General features: G+C 37.4%; 1 protein-coding gene across 1 annotated transcript; it reads right to left on the bottom strand.

Annotated features, from left to right (window-relative positions):
- Nucleotides 1–15235: 15235 nt before the first annotated feature.
- On the bottom strand, nt 15236–17094 carry LOC110442306 (alpha-(1,3)-fucosyltransferase C-like). Its single transcript, XM_021485837.1, has 2 exons — nt 16878–17094; nt 15236–16408 (listed from the first exon to the last, which is right to left on the bottom strand). The coding sequence occupies exons 1-2, from the start codon at nt 16899–16901 to the stop codon at nt 15260–15262; spliced, it is 1173 nt and encodes a 390-aa protein (XP_021341512.1). The 5' UTR covers nt 16902–17094; the 3' UTR covers nt 15236–15259.
- Nucleotides 17095–19831: the final 2737 nt, after the last annotated feature.

The following is a 19831-nucleotide window of genomic DNA, read 5'->3' as shown; positions in this document are numbered from 1 at the left end:
ATTGATCAATATATATTCAAGCAAGTTATCTTGTAAAGTGTGCACATCGACCAGGGTTGGCATGCTTTTTAATACGTGTGAATTTTGTTCAAGTTTCAATTTTGCATCAGTCAGTGTATATTGTTACAGAACAATATTTATAAGGATGTTTACTTGCCGAAACTAAATTGTGGATAAGCAAGTGGATTACTGCTACCCATAAATTTACAAGTCTCTCAATAATTTTGAAAAACTTTTAAATAAAGTGTTTTACATATTCACTGCAGTGAAAAGGTCTCTTCTTATGAAAAATGGAACTATTTTGAATCTGTGTTCCCATGAACAAATAATATAAAAAGCACTCTAATTCAATATGATACATTGTTGTATGTTTCAATATTGAATAAGATAAACAAAATATAAACATACATACTCACACACACACACAAGATTAGGAGAGTTACATTATTTTCCCTCTATTTCCATTGCATAAATTCTTCACAAAGAAAACAACAACTTTATAGCATATGTTCAGCTTTATCATCTTCATAGGCTAGCATTTGAAATAAGATGCACATATTAATTTCAAATACATTTCAAAAGAGTACTGCAAATGTACCAGCTAGAACACATACTATGTTATTACAGTTGTCATGATTGTTGGTTTCAGAACTGATAGCATTGTGCAACAAATGTTGACAACAGGACTTATTGAAAGTTGAGGTTGCTTGTGTATATGCAAACAGGTAGTGCATGATTTAATGTTGAGAATGATGGATCAAGGTTTATAAAATTTGGTTTGAATACTTAGTTAGGAATGCACTGACAATTTCTCTGTCACATGTACATGAACAGGTTGTGAAGCTGTAGCCTTCACCTTGACTGAATGAAATTGACCTTAAAACTGTCTTGAACAATTGATGTATGAAATTTAGAAATGAAGTTTCAAGAAATATGGTTGAAAACTTAAGAAATAATTGCTTTCATTGACATTGATACAATCTTGTGTGCTATCCCTCTCATATATCACACAAGATTTAATATCAAATGTTGGACACAGTAAAATCGAGCGAAGTTAACAAATATCAAGTTACATATTATAACTTTTATTTTATTTTATTGATATTGATCATAAGCATTGTTAAAAGTACAATGTATACCAGGGATCTTACATTTCTTTTACTACTTAACATTTGCGTTGACTTTTAATTCATTGGACAAAAACTAAAAGGAAGCCATGACCAGTATTTCTATCTTTAAAAACATACTTTTAATTTTTTTTCCAATTTGCTCCCACCACCCATAGTGTTATATTGATCAAAACAAACGTTGTTTCCAACATTTGTGCCCTTAGTCAGTAGTGGGTGTTCAATCACATTCATCAGGGTTTCAGCATCAAGTAGGGGCTGTTCAATCACATTCATCAGGCTTTCAGCATCAATATTCACAGATTCAATCTGTTCCAAGTAAAGATCACTGACTTCTCCATTAAGGAAAAGTTTGCGAGGAAAGCATTTGAACTACATTTGAACTATTCGCTGATGGAAGGATCTGTGGACTCGGCTTTCATGTGTCTGAGAGAAAATGATTTAGTCAGAGGTTCCTCCTCTATAAAGTAACTGACAGATTTCAAAATGTCATGTCACTGTTGGTATAGTTCTTGCAGCCTTTTGAAAAAGTTCATGAAGTCCTCAAAGGTATGAGAGAGTTGGTACAGTTCCTATTTCTCATCCTCCTTTCTCCCATCAATAACCATCCCTGTCTGTTGTAATATTGATTGCTTTCCCCCCCTAAAATAGAACATAGTTACCATATAATTTCTGCACCAGCAATAATGTTTAGAGATGATATTCAAACAAATAGGAGGCATAGCAATATGAGCTTGTATAGTGAGAAATAAGGCATTAAAGCTGAGGAGTTCATTAAAATGTTTCAAAAACATTTCAATAAGTCAATCTCTTTGGTAGCAGAACTAAATATAAACAAAATGTACATTAAATTCAACTTATAACAGCACATCATATGGGGGCTTAAGACATCTAATTCCTTAGGTGGTAAAACATGTGTACATAAAAAGGTACCAGTAAAAACAAAACAAAATTAGTTTAAACACACGCACTTAGATATTCACGGTTTTCATTAATACAAAAGATGAAGCAGAACATCACTCTCCCCTGGTTGTTTCCATAAAGAAGAAATTAACCAGGAAACATGGAGATGTCCATTGCACTCCTTTATTTTGCTTACAATGTGCAAATGTGCCTACTATGTGCTAATAAGCTTTCCATGTTATGGTTTTGTTTTTTATGTGCTGTATGCAAATGTTCTAAATGTGCTTAAATTACCATGTGCTGATGTGCTTACCGTGTTCAATGTGCCTATTAAGTGCTTTCCAAGTGATAAACTCTTTTTCTGAGCTTACAGTATACTACATGTACATACATGTTTTTATTTTATTTTTCCATGTTGTAATATTTTGGTCTCTGTTATTATACTCATGTTTTGTCTTTGTAGCTTATGTTGTATGTTTTGCAAAATGGACGTAAAATATATATTTTTGTATCTTGTACGTGCTCAAGGATTTTATCTGTAGTTTTTGGGACTATATATAGAAAAACTTTACCCCAGTATGAGGAATTGTTTTACACATTTATCATAAAACAAGTTATGTTCAGATTTCAGACAGAAGATACTCTAAAATTGTACAACTCAGAAAAGGTTGAAAAATATTTATAGTTCATTTTTTTCTGCTTAGAAATATTTAATCTCTAAATTACAAATGATAACTGTTTTAACAGGTCTAGTTTCCGAATTGGAAACCAAACCCTGTCTGACCTATAAATGATCATTATATAAGGCCAATTAAAAGTTTAAAACAAATATTGAGTTTATGCTAACCCCACAGATACTGGACACACTAATAGTAATATGATGTGTATAAACTATGATATATTATACACACTATACTTATTGGTGTGTTCGACACCAGTGTGGTTAACCAGACTTATCTCAGATTTGTGTTCTACAATACCCTTAAGTTTTTATATGCACTGTTAAAGTCAGAACTCCTGCTCTATATTAGCGCAGTAAAGATATTTTTCAAATTAACAATAAAATGCCTAGCTAATACATACCTACCCTATTTTTTTCTGATAGTAGAAACACAAGTAATTTGTTTGGCCTAATGTTTCTGTCATTTCATAATATTTAGAACTACTATACTTGTTTAAGTTTCCAAAACATCAAGTAGTATAACAATTGAAACTTCAATGAAAGCCAACATCACAATGAATCTAATAATACAATGTTTATAACATGTTTTTTTTTAACTGAATGAGAAGAAATGTAAGGCCAAATATCCTCACAAACAACGCTTAAGTGAAATCAGTTTGCAACTAAGCAGTTCGAAAATTTTGCAACACGTCTGGAGAAAGACGTTCCTCGTGACGCTGTAATTCACTAGAGTAAAACGTCCGTTTATTATGTTTGTTTTTGCATAATAACTGCTATACATACCGTAGAAGCACCTTCCTTTTTGTCATCGCCGCTGACAACATGCGCCATTCTCTGCGGCTTCGGCCGCATGCTTGGCCACAAGTCACCGAAATCGGGATACATAGCCTTATTTATGAATCAGTAGTAGGTAAACGTTGCAGAAGTGTATGTATATTGTTCATTGTCAATGCTGCTTAAACAACATGCCTAACATTAAGTCAACACTCGCCTGCATTTTCGTCTTTTCCGCTTCGCGTTGCGAATGATGTCTAGGCCTACACAAAACGAAAGTAAAATGTGCGCATGTCTAAATGTAAGGGAGATCACTCGTGTTTTCCCGCAGTATATGTCTGAAATCATTCCGAAGGTGTTGTTGTTTTTGTGTATATTGAAATAAAAGAGTCCTGTTATATGGTAATACTTCAATAAACGAAAAACACAAATCACACCAACAGACATATAAAATGTAGGCCTATCGGAGCATATTTTCGTTTCTGGCTGAGCTGTAATTAGCGAGAAGGCGATATAAAAATGCAATAGCATATCTTATGATGAAAATAGAACAAAATGATAATACTGCGAAGGTAAAAAAAGCCTTCAGGTTAGAATACCAATATGGAACTAGAGAAGGACAGTGGCTAGTTCTAACATGATTCCCGGTCTCATCTGCCCCGGCCGGTTGATCCCATTTTAGTTAGGCAAGCCTGGTGTGAATCACACGGAGGCGATTTTAGAATTAATTGACAGGATCCGTATCCATTAATAGGTTTGTAATATGAACTTTTTATGTTGATCTCCTACATAATTGTAAGTTATACTCCGCCTTATATTTCGTTAAATTATCAAGTTTACGTAACAAGTGCAAGCGAAATCCTAATTGACTGCCATGTTGGAAACTTCCTCAATCTTTCCGATATAGGTCAGACGTCTAAATATGGGTGTCATGACCAAATATGGAAATTGTAGTAAACATGACCGCATCAGTAGTAATACTATATTTGGCCGTGAAGGCCATATAAGGAAACGGATAACATCACGCGTGATCTAACATGGCCGTCGTTTCTTTTTTTAGAGTTTTTAGTAAGGATTTGTTATTTTAACGATGAACGAATATGCAATATTTTGATAACATTATAATCATATGAAGCGTGAATCAGATATATTATTACTGATTAGCACTTTTGATTATCCTCAGTTAGTTGGAACAGGACCGCTTCATAGCTCTGACCACGCAATATATAATTGTAAACAGGGACGTAAATGTCACCAATTTTAGCCAATCACAGGACAATATTTCCGTGTAAAGGGTTAATCCAGCGACAGTTCCAAGAGTAAATACGAAGTTTTAGAAGGATACTTAGTTCTAACTAAGAATAAGATTATATCCAATGACGTTTGAGTGAACTTGAGTCCGTGGTAATGGATTTTATTTGCAGTTTGTTTAGTATTACTAGAAGGTGACGTTATGTCTCGTTTATGAATATCTGAGCTCATTAACTGAAGTATTTTTACCGGAAGTTGCGTGTAGCATGCATGACCTACATTCAAGTAGCAGTTCCCGATTGAGATAAACAGGGTGCATTTTCAATAAGAATACGACGTTGTGATAAGATCATATGTTCTATAAAGAAAAGTAATGATATTTACAAGCCATTCAAGTGCATTTGAGTCCAAAGTTACGCATAATAAAGACAGTAGGTCCGGTATATGATTCAATTTAGTACCAGTGACTACCGCTAGAGGCCGTCTGTGTGAAATCGACATTTATGAATATCTGAGCTCATTAACTAAAGTAATACCAATAGCTGGCGGCTAACGCCTTAGCTAAAAATGATTCAATAGTATTGTTTTCTTTAACAGAAGTAATCAAGAATTTACAGATATTTTGATTTTTTGAAAGTGCACTTATTGTATATATTCACGTTCTTATATGTTATGTTTGTTATGTACCGCGGGTCTCGGACAACAAGTTACACCCGGCAATAGAGAAACGTCTCTACTTCCGTTAGGTACAGTACTTTGTTTCTTTTGCAAGGCTTGGCCGGAGGCTGATATTATCGGGGGGAGGGGGGTCCCTATGGTGTATGCGAGCTTTTACCTTTAATCTAGTGGGTGTGCGTTTATATAATAAACAAAAGTTTACATTACTGCAAGAAAGCAAAAGGAGCTTTTAGAGAGGGATTTTGCCGTCATAATTATGTATTTAAACATACTTATAAAAGATAAGTAAGGTCTGAGGGTACCATAATTTAGGATTTTACGTAAGTTATTACGTATATTATTTGAATAATTTAAAAAGAGTTAAAATGTTAAAAAGATAATAAAGGGCCGGTTTCCAAAACGGCCCCTTCTCTGATTCAAATTTCCTGTTGGTGGTGCATTGCCCATGCCGTTGTGGTCACAAATCTATAATAGTCCAGGCAATCTAGCCAATTTAACCATTAAATATGGAGAAAAAAAATGCAACAGAATTTATTTGGGCACTGAGGTCATCTATAAGATGTCCTGAATAACATACTAAAAGTCCTAAGAAATTACTGTTGCGGAAATAGGTTAAATATGCAAAATTCCAAGATGGCCCCTATAAATATTTAATGTCTCATATCTCCACTATCACAAGTCACTATCACATTTTTTTGCACATAAGGAAGCATTTCGAATAGGTTACGACTTGTTGGATGCAATAATCATAGAAAAAATCCAAAATGGCTACCAAAAATCCATTTCTTATCATATATTTACTGATATACGACATATTTCATTGAATGAAATTGTATACTAATATAATCAAGGCAGGTAAGTATTTTCAAGTTTATTCACTACATCGAACTTTAGTAATACACTCATCAACATCAATTCTACACATCACATATGCATTTGACAAGTCTGGTAACTGTGAGTTGGTACAGCTTACACCACGGCATTCTCTGCTCACATTTGTGCAAGGCTGGCCATATTTTCGGCATGTGCACCTCCGGGTGGTACAGCTCTTTTTACAGCTACAACAGATGACATCCAGTAGTTCTGATGGAGCGGCTGGTTGGTCGGTCTGTTTTGGCAGATATCTCCCGTCAACAACATTCCATCCAAAATCCTCTGGTCTCATATTGATGCAGGCATCTTTCCAATCCATAACCTGATAGTATACACGAAGGCTGTGATACTTAGAAGAGACAGAGGTTGGTTGTAGACTGTGGGGTTCCACGGCGGCGGTGCTTTTTGAAACCTTGTCACAGAACCGCCGGTATCGTAAGCTGTCTAGTCCTTCGTCTTCGGCACCACCATACATTGACACCAATGCATTCTCTCCTGCTGCAATGATCGCCTCATTCGCTTGATCAATTTGGCCTGATTGTAGAAGACAGGGTCATTCTTGATTTTCTTGACTCCCACGCCCTTCCCTAAACCAAACAGGCGAGAGGTAGTATCAAAGCCTGAAATGGCGTGGACAAAGAGCAGATGATCACAAAGTTTAGGACAGAGCAACTCCATGGATTGTTTTATGCACCAGACTCTCTTCTTTTTGGTGAATTGTTTAGGCTCTGGTGCCATGAACAACTCGTGTGCGTCCATTTCGACATGGTGCAATAGGAGAATCAGCAAGTCTGTGTCATCCCCGATCAGTACAGTGTCTTTTGTTTGGGCAGAGGCAACTGCTGTTTGAACAATCAACATGTCGGCGTCGTGCGTTGCCTGGTCTATGCTACAGCCAGCTCTCTCCAGCTTGTCGCTCAGATAATGGATGAATCGCTGCTTGTTTTCCTTGTTGTTCAGGAAACCTTCTTTCTTTGATTGAATCATCATGTCACCATCGAAGTGCACTGTCACACCAGCACAAGCCCCTGTTCGTCTCAGTTGTGTGGCATCTTTAGTTGCGGGCTCATCTCTGTACCCATCAAAGACAACGACAGCAGCTCCATAATTCTGTGTGACGTACGCAACACACATTTGACACACAGTGTCAAATTTAGATCCTCTTGGCCATGGTATGCGATAAACTAGAGCACCACCATCTAGCACATACTGGACATTTGCATTGGGTTCTCGTTGCTCTCCCTTCATAGACTTCCAGAGCACATCGGCCAGTGTTGCCTTATTTGCCTCCAGGGGGAGTGCAGCTGATTCAAACAGTGCAGCTGGATGAGTGCAGAGCTCATACTTGAATAAGGATGAAACATCTTCTGAACGCTGTCCTACAGTTACCAACCTCTGAAATACTGTGGATCCATCGTTACAGATTATCAGATTATCCTTTGACCTTCACTGTTGATCTTGACCCAAGTGTCGTGGCCTGGTCAGCTTTCCTGAAGACATACTCTTCTACAGATACCCCGATCATGGAGTCTAGAATGTCTTCCCCAATTTCTCTTGATCGGTCACCGTTGACTCCTTCTTGGGCCGTCATGCCATTGGCGTTGTTGAACAGTAATGGATTCTCAACGAATGGATCCCTCTGTGCGAGGTAGCTGATAAGATTCAGGGTGTCATTGACATCTCTAGCTTGTCTAGCCTTTGACATATCCTTGTGTTGGTCACTGGTCTCATATGACACAACAGTGCATGGCATCATTCATGGTGGCACATGCCGGCATGGACATGACATACAGTAGGCGCTGAGTTTCGGTCATGCCCTTTCCTCGTGTCAGGCCTCCGTGCGTCTTTACGCTCCTCATTAGCACCTGCTCTATGATGAGGTCTGTGAACAGTCCTCCCCAGTATCTGCCACTACGCCTCACTACATGATATCTTTCCTCGAATTTCTGATGGACATCGGGGTGTGTTTCGGGCAGCAGGGTCAACGTTTGCAGATATACAAATGCGGACTTCGCATAAAATGTGTGTCCAGCTGCTGCAAAGAAGGGTAGCATTTCACGTACTGACTGAAGATGCAATCTCCAGTTTACAAAAATAAGACATTACATATACATTTAAGGAAATAGATACCACCAGGTAATGTTGCGATTCGTATTTCAGTATTAAATACCCGAAGTCTAACAGCAAACTGGTGATTGGTGAAGATTTGCACACAAATATATGATCAGATATGGATATTTGGTGGCCATATTGCATTTTTTTCCATGACCATTGCATCCAATCAAATCGTAACCTATTCTAAACGATTCCTTATGTCCAAAAACCGTATAATAGCGTTTTAAATAATTCAAATATCTCTTGTGATAGTGGAGATATGAGACATTATATATTTATGGCGGCCATCTTGGATTTATGCATATTTAACCTATTTCCGCAACAGTAATTTCTTAGGACTTTTAGTATGTTATTCAGGACACTTCATAGAAGACCTCTGTGCCCAAATAAATTCTGTTACATTTTTTTCCATTTCAAAAGTTAGTTTGCCTGGACTATAAAGTATAAAGATTTAGGTCACTTGGTTTGTTTTTTATGGCTCCTCAAAGTTGTACCTTTCAGAAGCTGTCTAAGTGTTGATAAAATGTGCATGTTATGTAAAATATTAATGAAAATCTAATCAAATGATGGTCACCGTAAAGAATACATTCATGGCATGATTGTGACAAAAAATCATGTTTCCATCGCGCCATTTGGCTGTTTTATGGAAGAAACAATCTCAAAAATGCCATTTTCGATGATAACATTTTAGACACAAAAACTGTGTTTTTTAGAGAATACACCCTTTTATGGGCGTTGGATGCAAACCAATTTTTATCCTATTAAACAGTACGTAATATGCTATTGATGAGAGGAAAAATCATCAAAATGTAAGTGGTGGAACATTTTCAAATGTTGGGTTGAATTAGCCTATGGTTGAATTGCCGATTTTCGACTTTCTTTAGATAATTAACAAAAAAACGAGAGTATTTGCTCGGTATGTTGAGAATATGTACACAGATATGAAAAAAAGTGAGAGAAACACTTTTTCATAAAAAAAATCCAAGATGGCTACTTCACAAGTCCCCGTGGTTGAAGACATTGGCTGACAAATAGACAGAACAACAAACAAAACGTGTTCCTTATGATTTTGGTTGGTTTTCGCATTTACGGGAGTGTTCATAGCTACGGGCGATTGTATAATACCTATATTTATAAGTTTGGTTAGTCACATGGTAACGGGGATCTTTCATATCGAGCCCCAAACATACTTTCGACATATGCACTCCGTTGCCGCATGGAAAACTATTTCAAGTTTTGTCGGAATTTCTTTACCTGTGGTTGTAATGGTCGAGGGTTTTCCAGCGTCCTGTAATACCCAAGGTAGTACAAGATACTGGAGATGTGCGCACACATTCCCATCGTTCTCTCTCCAACTGGGCACTGGCAGTAGTAGTCCTTTATTGGGGCCTCAACATCGGGTGAAACGGTGAACCGTATCCAAACGTTATATTTCGTTTGGCTTTTGTGTCGAGAATGTATTTGACATCGGAGAAGGTCTGGGGAGTGCTGGTAAAGCCACACCTCATAGTCTCCGTCATCACTTAAATGTTCGGCGATGTAACCAGGAGCCAGAGATATCTGATACGTTCCACACGTAATGGTTCTCAAGTAATCAAGATCGAGACGGGGAAACAGTACGGAAGATGCATCCATCTTGACAAACTCGGACCTTGCCCGTCTAGATAGATCCGGATCTGTCTTGACTCTCTGAGCTAAACCATTCGGTGTTGTCAAACGGTCCTTCATACGTTCAGCCATTAGCCTATCTTTGGCATCTCTCTCTGGAGATCTCTGGTAGATCGGTCCTCTAATACCATTCAGACAGGCTGTGACGGTTCGAAGCAAAGCCTCGATGACATTGATAAAGCTGTTAGACACCAATTGCGTTCGGAAGAACGTCCAGTGTTTCAGACGACCATGATAGGATTCCACAATCCACCTCGATTTGGTGATAGTTCTGTCAAGATTTGCTTGGACGTCAGAATGTTGACTTTGACCGGGTTTCAGGTATGACGGCATGCTAGCATTGAGGCCAGAGGCTTCGAGAACTGGTAGGACATCTCTAAAACCTCGGTCAACGACAACGTTGTCGTCTGGTTGTAGCCAAGTAACTAGCTTGTCCATGACTTTTTTTGTAATTGTAGCATCATTTTCGCTGCCAGTGAATGGTCCTACTGTGTCCAGAATGTAGCCATCTGGTAAGGCGATGCTCATGAATTTGAGATAGTTTCTCTTCTTCTGGCCACAGTAGGACATTCTCTGGAGCTTGTGGTCGGAGCTTTTCTGGATATAAATATAGGTGCCATCTAATATGGCAGTGGCTTTATCTCCAAAAAATGCTTCTGAAAAGACAGTATTGTGCCCGAGCAACTGTTCTCTTGTCAAGTGATCCGGACCTAGAAATTGTGGGACTATCGATGTGTCTAATGCCTGTACTATGGAGTGGAAAGTTTTGGACACACTTGACTTGGAAATTCCAAAAAGAGAAGAACACTGACTCCAGGAAATGTCGGTTTTCAGTTTTACCCAGAACAGTAATAGAGCATCGTGTGTAGTCTTGGTATATATACCAGATGAAAGATATGGGGAACAGTGCGAGTGGATTTCGAGGAACTGATCTTTGGACCAACCTGTCCAGGCCATGCATGCCGAGTCATCAAGAGAAGAAAAGCTTATTGTAAACGCAGACTGGTTCTGTGAAAGGACGTGCGACACCTCTAGGAGGTCATTAATGATTTCGGACGATTTTGATGGTAACTGAGATTCCAAGGAACCTCTACCATCAAGGACAACCTCTGTAGACGGATCTAAGTCGTTACCAATAAGGTGAATGGAGCAGACGCGGGATGAGGTGGGACACCACAGTTTGTGTGAATAGATCAGGTGATGTCTTGCACGTTTTGGTAAGACTGATGATTTTGTTCCATTTCTTGCAAAGGTAACAAGACAGAGACAGCATTTTTTGTGTGAAGATGATCCATTCAAAAGATCATGAAGGGTCAGCAACGGCAGGATATGGGACGGGGAGTCGTCTTCTTCCTCTATTTCCTGGTTCTGCTCGGGTTCAGGTTCAGGCTGATTTTTGTTCCGAAGATACTTCATGTAGCACTTCTGGCAAATAAGTGCTTGTTCCTTTGCTGACATCAATCCTTGTTGCACCAGCGTATCTAGGAGCCATTTATATTGTGGACTATTTACATTGCGTGCACTTCTGTTCTTATTGCCACTACGTTTCTTGAAGTATACTTGACACCCTTCTCCAACACATTTACCCTCCATCTTGAAACAATAACGATTGGTTTATGAAGCGTCGATAAAGTAACAAAATAGCAAGCCACCGATGATTGCTGTAAACAGCTAATACTTAGTAGTTTGGTACAATTATGCGAAAATGTGTGATAAATAACGAACAACTAATTACACAAAATAACAAGACAATATAATAAATCACATTCAATACCTCCAAGAAGCGCAGAATTGATTGATTACTTAGAACAAAATAAAGTATTTCATATGGATAATCTATCTATTCGATGTGGCGTGGTCGGCAGGCACAAAGAAAGTGAGACAAGTCAGGGTCCCAACCCTGACAGAGCCACAACGCTTTGGAGATGGGACAATAAAACAAGGAAAGTGAGACAAGAATAGCTAGCGTCGAGTCAATGATTCCGTAAACGTATAGACAAAGACAAGAAGATACGGATAAATGTACAAGGCCACACGATCAGAAAATTCAGAAGAGGACAACTTGAGATAGAACAGTATTCATGTATCAGGGTGTCCTCAGTGTAAATCTTTATATCGATACTGTTTATTTAGTCGTTACACATCATAAAACTGTCATGAAAATATCCGCTCTGATATTCAATATAAAAGTTTGTATATAATAAGCTATATAATAGGGTTTCAGACAAGGTTGTTACTCATTTCCCCTTTTCTTTCAATTTACAACCACATTCAGGCGGCGATATGAGAACGTTCCACCACATGGAATTAGCTGATTTTTGGTACACATATGAAACAAGTAAAGCTCTATCCGATTTTCTGATGGAAATTTGCATCCAAAACTATATAACGGGAGAAAATTGCAATTTTATGGCATTTTTCTTCATAATTGTGTCTCTGCAAGTGCATTTTCATCCGAGAATATTTTTTTTTATGTTTTATGAATAAACACGATGTTTTGGAAATATTTATCAAAAGAAATTTATACTATGTTGCGAATTACAATTTCGAGATAACCTTCTTTTATTTACGAACTTATGTCTTTGATGCTGAAATTGACAACTTTATAAAAATACATTTTCACTGAAATTATGAAATCTGGGTGTCGGAAAGGTGTAAAATTATTCTTCGGAAAAGAAAAAAACAGTAGTTGAGCTAGATAAGAAATTATACGGGGGCAGGCTCCTATGGAGAATTAACATTACTGGAAACAGGCCCTTTCAGATATATAAAATTCGTGCTAGCTGGGCGAACCCTGTTCTCTAGCCTATATATCAGCTTTATAGCATATTTCCTGTATCTGTCAGTGTGTCGGCAGAAGAAATTCTATTATTTTAATAAAAGATGGGATGATGGGTGGTGTGATGGGTGATAATGGAAGGTGAAGTAGGTTCACGGAAATGATTTAAACATTCAGAAACAATTTATTTACGTGCAAAAAAGATCAGTTGGGAGCATTACATATATATAAAACTGTTCCCCTGCCCCGGGAACAGTAACCATGTATATATATTTTATATGTTCAAAGAAGAAAGATCTGATATGATTTACAACCAATTCGTTCCCTGTTGATATTTTTTTAACCCTTTTATTTCTAGTTTGATGTACAATGTATTCATTTTTGTGATTGCCTATTTTAACGTGTTGTTTGGCCCTAAATGACTCGCATTGTCGATGGGTCGTGAAACAATACAAAAACAAAACCTCTCTCTAGAAGATTCGTAAAATTGGTGTGTATATTTATAATATTTTGTCCGGCAATCTCCTCCTACATTTTTTGACCGATCTCTTTGAAACTTGGTATACATCATAATCATGATATGAAGTTGTGTCTCCCTTAAAAGAATTTTGATTCGACTATTTCTCCAAAAGTAATTGCCTTTTGTTCATTTCAGTATTTGAATTTTGTCCGGAAATCTCCGCCTTCATTTTTCGACGGATCTATATGAAACTTGGTATACATTATTATCATGATATGAAGTTGTGTCTCCCTTAAAAGAATTTTCAGTATTTGAATTTTGTCCGGAAATCTCCTTCTACATTTTTTGTTGGTCAAGGTCATTCATTTGACCAAACTTGGTAGCCCTTCATCCCAGCATGCTACAGTCTCAATATCAGTACCCTGGGCCTTTTGGTTATTGAGAAGAAGTTGTTTGAAGATTTTAAAGACATTTGACCCCGGCGACCTTGAAAGTGGGTCAAGGTCATTTATTTGAACAAACTTGGTAGCCCTTGATGCCAGCATGCTACAGACCCAATATCAGTTACCCGAGCCTTTCGGTTATTGAGAAGAAGTTGTTCGAAGATTTTAAGACATCTGACCCAATTTACCTTGAAATTGGTCATCGTAATTCATTTGAACAAACTTGGTAGCCCTTGATCCCAGCATGCTACAGGCCCAATATCAGTACCCCGGGCCTTTTGGTTATTGAGAAGAAATTGTTCGAAGATTTTAAGACATCTGACCCCAGTGACCTTGAAAGTGGGTCAACGTAATTCATTTGAACAAACTTGGCAGCCCTTGATCCAGCATGCTACAGCCCCAATATCAGTACCCTGGGCCTTTTGGTTATTGAGAAGAAGTTGTTTGAAGATTTTAAAGACATTTGACCCCGGTGACCTTGAAAGTGGGTCAAGGTCATTTATTTTGAACAAACTTGGTAGCCCTTGATCCCAGCATGCTACTGGCCAAATATCATCATCCTAGGCCTTTTGGTTACTGAAAAGAAGTTATTTAAAGAAAAAAAGTTGACGTCGGACAGACGGACGACGGACGCCGCACCATGGCATAAGCTCACTTGCCCTTCGGGCAGTTGAGCTAAAAACTCATTCATGGAAAATAATTTTGATTTTTTGCAGATCAGTTTAATAGATATGGATGTAAATATCAACCAACAAATTATAACATTTTATTACTCAGTTGAAAAAGGAAAGACATGAACTTAATGAAGTTCCTTTGTAGCACCGAAACGTAATTATTATCATAATAATTTGTTCTTTATGGCCCATCAACAAAGAAGATATCACTAGGGCCAATAGAAGGTGACAAAACAACAACATTTTAAAGGAAATGACATCAAACAAACGAAAAGAAAAAAGACAAAAAAAAATGAAAAGAAAAATTGTCTGGTTAGTCATCTTTTTTAACAGACCAGCAGTTGTACAAGGTAGGTAAGAATTGTAGAGACAATTTCTGTTTCGAAATGAGAAAAGCGATTTGATATATTGTCAGGAATCTTGCTCATGTTGTTCAATGCAATCTACAATGTAATAACATAACATGTGTTTATTGTTTGAAAGAAAATCTAAGAGAAAGTGACAGATTTCACTATATTTAGGATACCAGTCACCGGTTTTAGGTTTACAGAGTGAAATGTGTGACCGTGTTTGCAAAAGGTCAATGCAATCCAATAACAAGTCTTTTTACCGTAATGTGGTATAAACTGAGGCTGTTCTTCGCGCTTCATTAAATAAGAATAAATATAGCATGAAAGAACTATCTAGAGAAAGGCAAAGTCAACCTCGTCTCTACGGATTTCTCTATAGTTGGGATACCATTCATAAGATTTTAGATTTATATAGTGTAATGTGTGACAAACACATAAAGAGAAGAGAAACACCAAGCAAAAATTATAAGTTTTTTACTGATTCACACGAGATCTGTAGGTTTTTTACAAAAAGCAATGTCACCCCTGCCTCTGGACCAGACCGACACGTCTTCGTAGAGTCTAGAATATTTCTTGGGATAATGCAGCCGTCTACACATCTCACAAAACGGTCTAGTGCCCCAGTTATCATTATAATTTGTCTTGTGTATATTTCTATTTTCAAATAAGCGAGTAAATGCTGTTTTATTAGTCTTGATTTCAACTAAGTATTTAGATAATGATGTTGCATTTTCGAATCTAGAACTATCGATAAAAGTTTCCGGAGGGAGATAAAGGGAATAGTTTGCTCCTCCGCGCACAACAGGTACCAGGGAATGTGTATTAAAGACTTTATATGCCTTTTCTGTCATATAATCCCGACATAATGAATTTTCAAATGACAAGTAATATCGGGTGTCCTTCTCCACATTTTGTAGACAGTTTTTACCCCAAGCTGAAGCCGGACCAGACTCTTTGCAGATTTGTGTGCCACACCGGCCATATATGCTTACATCCATGTGTTTTTGAAGCAATTTAACGAACGTCTCCCTCCGCCCAGCAGTGTTACAGTGACCGACAAACCAGGTAGCTGTTCTATTCTTTCGAATTGACAACTCACCTATGTGACTTGCATTTTTATTGATGGTTTTCAAATGCGTGCTTTCAAAGGAACCATAGCGACTGATGATGTCAGAATCTCGGCGGTAGTTAATTGTCCAGTTGAACAATCGTCGCCATCGGTTCATATTGCTATAAAGGGTTGGTGGTTCTACCCCGTAATATACCCACACCTGACCAGCAGGTTTTTTCGGCGGTTTACCTCCCATTGTCGGAACGTGAAAAATTATGGCGCTCTGGACCGCCATCTTTGATTTATCTGTCGTAAGCACACACTTATACTCACAGCCACGGAACATATTTGAATATGCCCAAGAAGGAATATTCCAAAATAGAACCGTCTTTACTGTTAGCTTGATACTTTCTGTATCTTTTTCTTTATAACTTTGTTTCACATAATCGTATGCTGCTATTTTCGGTGACAATATAACCGTACTACTCCATGCGTGTTCCTGTGCATCAAAGTAAAGGAAGCCAACAAACGTCCCAAATATCAATAGTGATAGACAGTAATATAAAATGACCTGGCGGGACTGAAAAAGAAAAAAAGAATATAGGTTAGTCAACACTAAGTAGAGGTTTCGTTCAGAGTACTATTTGCAGACAGTCACAGGAGCTATTTAGTAGAATTGTGAACGTTTATCTCATCTTCTTTTGACTGGAATTCAAGTTTTGGGATTGAGCGCACATTTCACATTTAAGGATCCTTTTCCAACTGCACCCTGTTTTTTTCCTATATAGAGTATTATGTGCATGGTGCTCTCATAAATAGCATGTCACAACTAACCCATGCATGCTATATTCTCTGGGTTAGTAGACATAAAACGCGTAGGTGACCTACTTATGTTCTAAACGCCATTGAACAGAAGAGTTTTAAGTAAGTGATTTTAGCTAAGGCCATAATGTTTTGCTATCGGTTGCTGTTCAACCGGTGTTTTCTCTATTATAATCAGGATACGTTTATCAAACATTGAAATAACATTTACATAGATAACCACTTACATAGGGGATGACGCTCTGTGCCATTTTAGGGGCACTTTGTTTGATCTATTCACTATTGTCCTTTTAGTGTCCGAGTGTGATGTTCATCTGCTGTCTATTGTCCGATTGTTATGTTGATATTCTGTCGATCTGGTGTCCAAATGCAATCTTCATTTACGGTTGGCTCCGTTTCTAATCACCAGAATTATGAATCAATGGTGAAATCCGTCTGAAGGTTTTCTGTTTAATTAAAAAGTAATAAAAATAAGGAATTAGGAGTATTTGATCATTTTAATTGATAGTTATTGCATTTACAAGGTGTTTTGCCTTCCATGCATTGCATGTGTAAAAGACTTTAAATTCAGTTTGTATGTTGAGGAAGCCGTCCTACGAGGAGATAAATACTGTTAATGGTATTGAAACCAGGGCCCCAACCCTGGCGATATCTAATTCCATAGGTGTATAAAAACACTGCCAGTAATTTTGAAGCAATAGTTACGTCTAGCTGTGCATTAAACAACTGGGCTCTGTATTGTAGCGTTTATGCTTGTCACGTATGGAGTTAAAGTCATTGACTTAAAAAGCAATACAATGGTTCGTGACTTTTTATTAAAATACGGCAAGAAATTGAATTGGAAAATTGTTTTGAATAAAATCCTTTAGAGTACTCCAAACACTAAGTGTCTATGTATATATAATGATTACGAATGTTACAAATAGAAATCTAATAGAACAGCTAACCTTCTTAAATATTTAAACTGCAAGGCAATTTTCGTTGGATTTATAGAGCATTTTACCATCTGTTCCTGCACATTAACCCTTCCTCTCGTGGTTTTGTTGGTTGTAAAGGGCAACAGCTTAGGTAATTAAATTATTTGCTGTTAGTTATAGTAAACTTTTGATTTTAAGATATTATTTTTTTTGGTTTTGGTTTTATTATGTTTAACGTCCTATTAACAGCTAAGGTCATTTAAGGACATTCCTCTATGCGTGTTGTGCATGTGTGCAGTATAGGCAGGATGTTTGTGTATTTGCCTCCTTCTGATATCTCGGATTTGATGCAAAATTTAAAGTGCTATCTCACTGAAATACCATGCCGAAAGGCATCCACCACAGCATTCCACCTGTTGCCTCTCATGATTAATTCTCGTTACTTCATAAAAGGAATTCATTGAGAAATCAATCTCTCTTAAAGTTGAATTTGTTCAAGCTTGTTCAAATACATACAGAACATTGACATGCAGTTAAGATCGATTCAACAGTGCGAAGATTAATATTAAAAAAAATTCAGGAAAGTCATGTTTACTTGTGTTTGTATGTATGGGGTTTAACGTCTAAACGTAACGTCATATGGAGATGGATGCTTAAAGAGACACTGCAGAGGGGAAAGGAGAGGTAAGCGCGATAAGAAATGATAATTATCCCAAGTGTAGTCTCGTTCAACCAGACTATTGTTGTCTGCGCAAGCTATGCCGAACAGAGTGTCTGCGTAACTCACCCTTTTCAACCATTGAAGTCAGAATTTGAGTGGCGAAAATTGTATTGAATATTTTAATTCGTGTTTTCACTTTTATCGAGAAAATTGTAAGATAATGCTTCAAATCTCAAGAATGATTGCATATATTCTAAAAGGATATTTTACAACAATTCATGAAGCTAACAAGGCTATTGATACAGGTCAAGCCAGCCTACTTGGGTGAAAAGGTAAAATTTCACTTGTTCTTGTTTTGAATGTTTTTCCAACCTCAGTTAGCCTTGTTGGCTTTGTGCTCAGTTATGATTTATTCAGTGGAAATACATGTACTCACAACAGCTAGTGTCATGCGAATCTACCAAAATAATACTGACATTCCTCAGTATCACATTGAAGCAGATTATGAGCAAGAAAACGAAGGCTCGGTAATATAAATTAAACATTCTTCCATTTAATATCAGTCTGAGGTTTACACGGAAGATACGTTCTAAACGTTGCAAATGAAAAGTTGCATAATGATCATTACACGTCTAGTTTTATAAAACAACACTGAATGTTACGAAAACCATCTTTGTTTTGAGACGGTTAGCCTCTCCATAGCTATAGTAATCTATTAACTACACGTGACCTGAGCTTCTGATAAAATATCATAAGTAGCATTTAATTGAATCGCATAAGATTGTTTAATCATCACGATCACAAAGCCCTTGGTATAGGTTAACCGGGCAGTTTACTATTACCTCGTTCGTTTATCGCCATCCAAACGGTTAGACGAGAGTTGTTCGTGTAGGAAATACGATAGGACCTTGTTATCTGGTGCTGCTTTCAGGCAAGCCTCGACAAAACCTTACAAAGCCTGGATATACCAGTCATCAGCTTTAATGCCTTTTTACAGACTATAGGTAAAAGCCGATATGTGCCATTTTAATAACTTTTCAAAGTTCAATACATGCCAAGTACATATCTAAATTCCGACGTTTGTTGTGGTATTCTTTTTGACTTGTACCGATATGAACAAAAAAAACCATTATTTTCATTATCAGTAAACATGGCTGAACCATACAAAAGTTAATCAGTAGTTAAAAGATCTGAATTCAAATCCCAGAAGTTTTTCTCCTGGGGATATTTATGGCTTCTACATACAATTGACATTACTAAAAATAATGCTGAACATTTTCGTTAGGATAAAAACATCTGCATGACTGATTTACATTAATACGTTTGAGGACAGATCATACGGAACTGCAGTCATACCCGACAAAGTCTCAAGTGACCTATTGCGATCGCCTTTTCTCCGGTGTCGTCCGTCGTGCGTCCGTAAACAATTTACATTTTCGACTTCTTCTTCAAAACCCCTGAACTAATTATAATGAAATTTTGCAGAAAGCTTCCATGGCCATAGGTCAACTAAAAAAAAGTGGCCGGTTTGGTCCCCAGCCCCCAGGGGCCTGAGGGGTGGGGCCAAAAAGGGTCAAATTTACTAAAATTTCAAAAATCTTCT

The sequence above is a fragment of the Mizuhopecten yessoensis genome, unplaced genomic scaffold (genome assembly GCF_002113885.1).
Source record: "Mizuhopecten yessoensis strain PY_sf001 unplaced genomic scaffold, ASM211388v2 scaffold716245, whole genome shotgun sequence".
NCBI classification, from domain to species: domain Eukaryota; kingdom Metazoa; phylum Mollusca; class Bivalvia; order Pectinida; family Pectinidae; genus Mizuhopecten; species Mizuhopecten yessoensis.
This window is presented reverse-complemented; position numbering and strand designations above follow the sequence as displayed.

Bases quoted from the DNA above. Each gene is read 5' to 3' on its own strand.
- LOC110442306 (XM_021485837.1), bottom strand. From the start codon at position 16,901: ATGGCACAGAGCGTCATCCCCTAT. The intron at 16,409-16,877 runs GTAAGTGGTTAT...TTTCTTTTTCAG, and splicing joins CACAGAGCGTCATCCCCTAT to TCCCGCCAGGTCATTTTATA.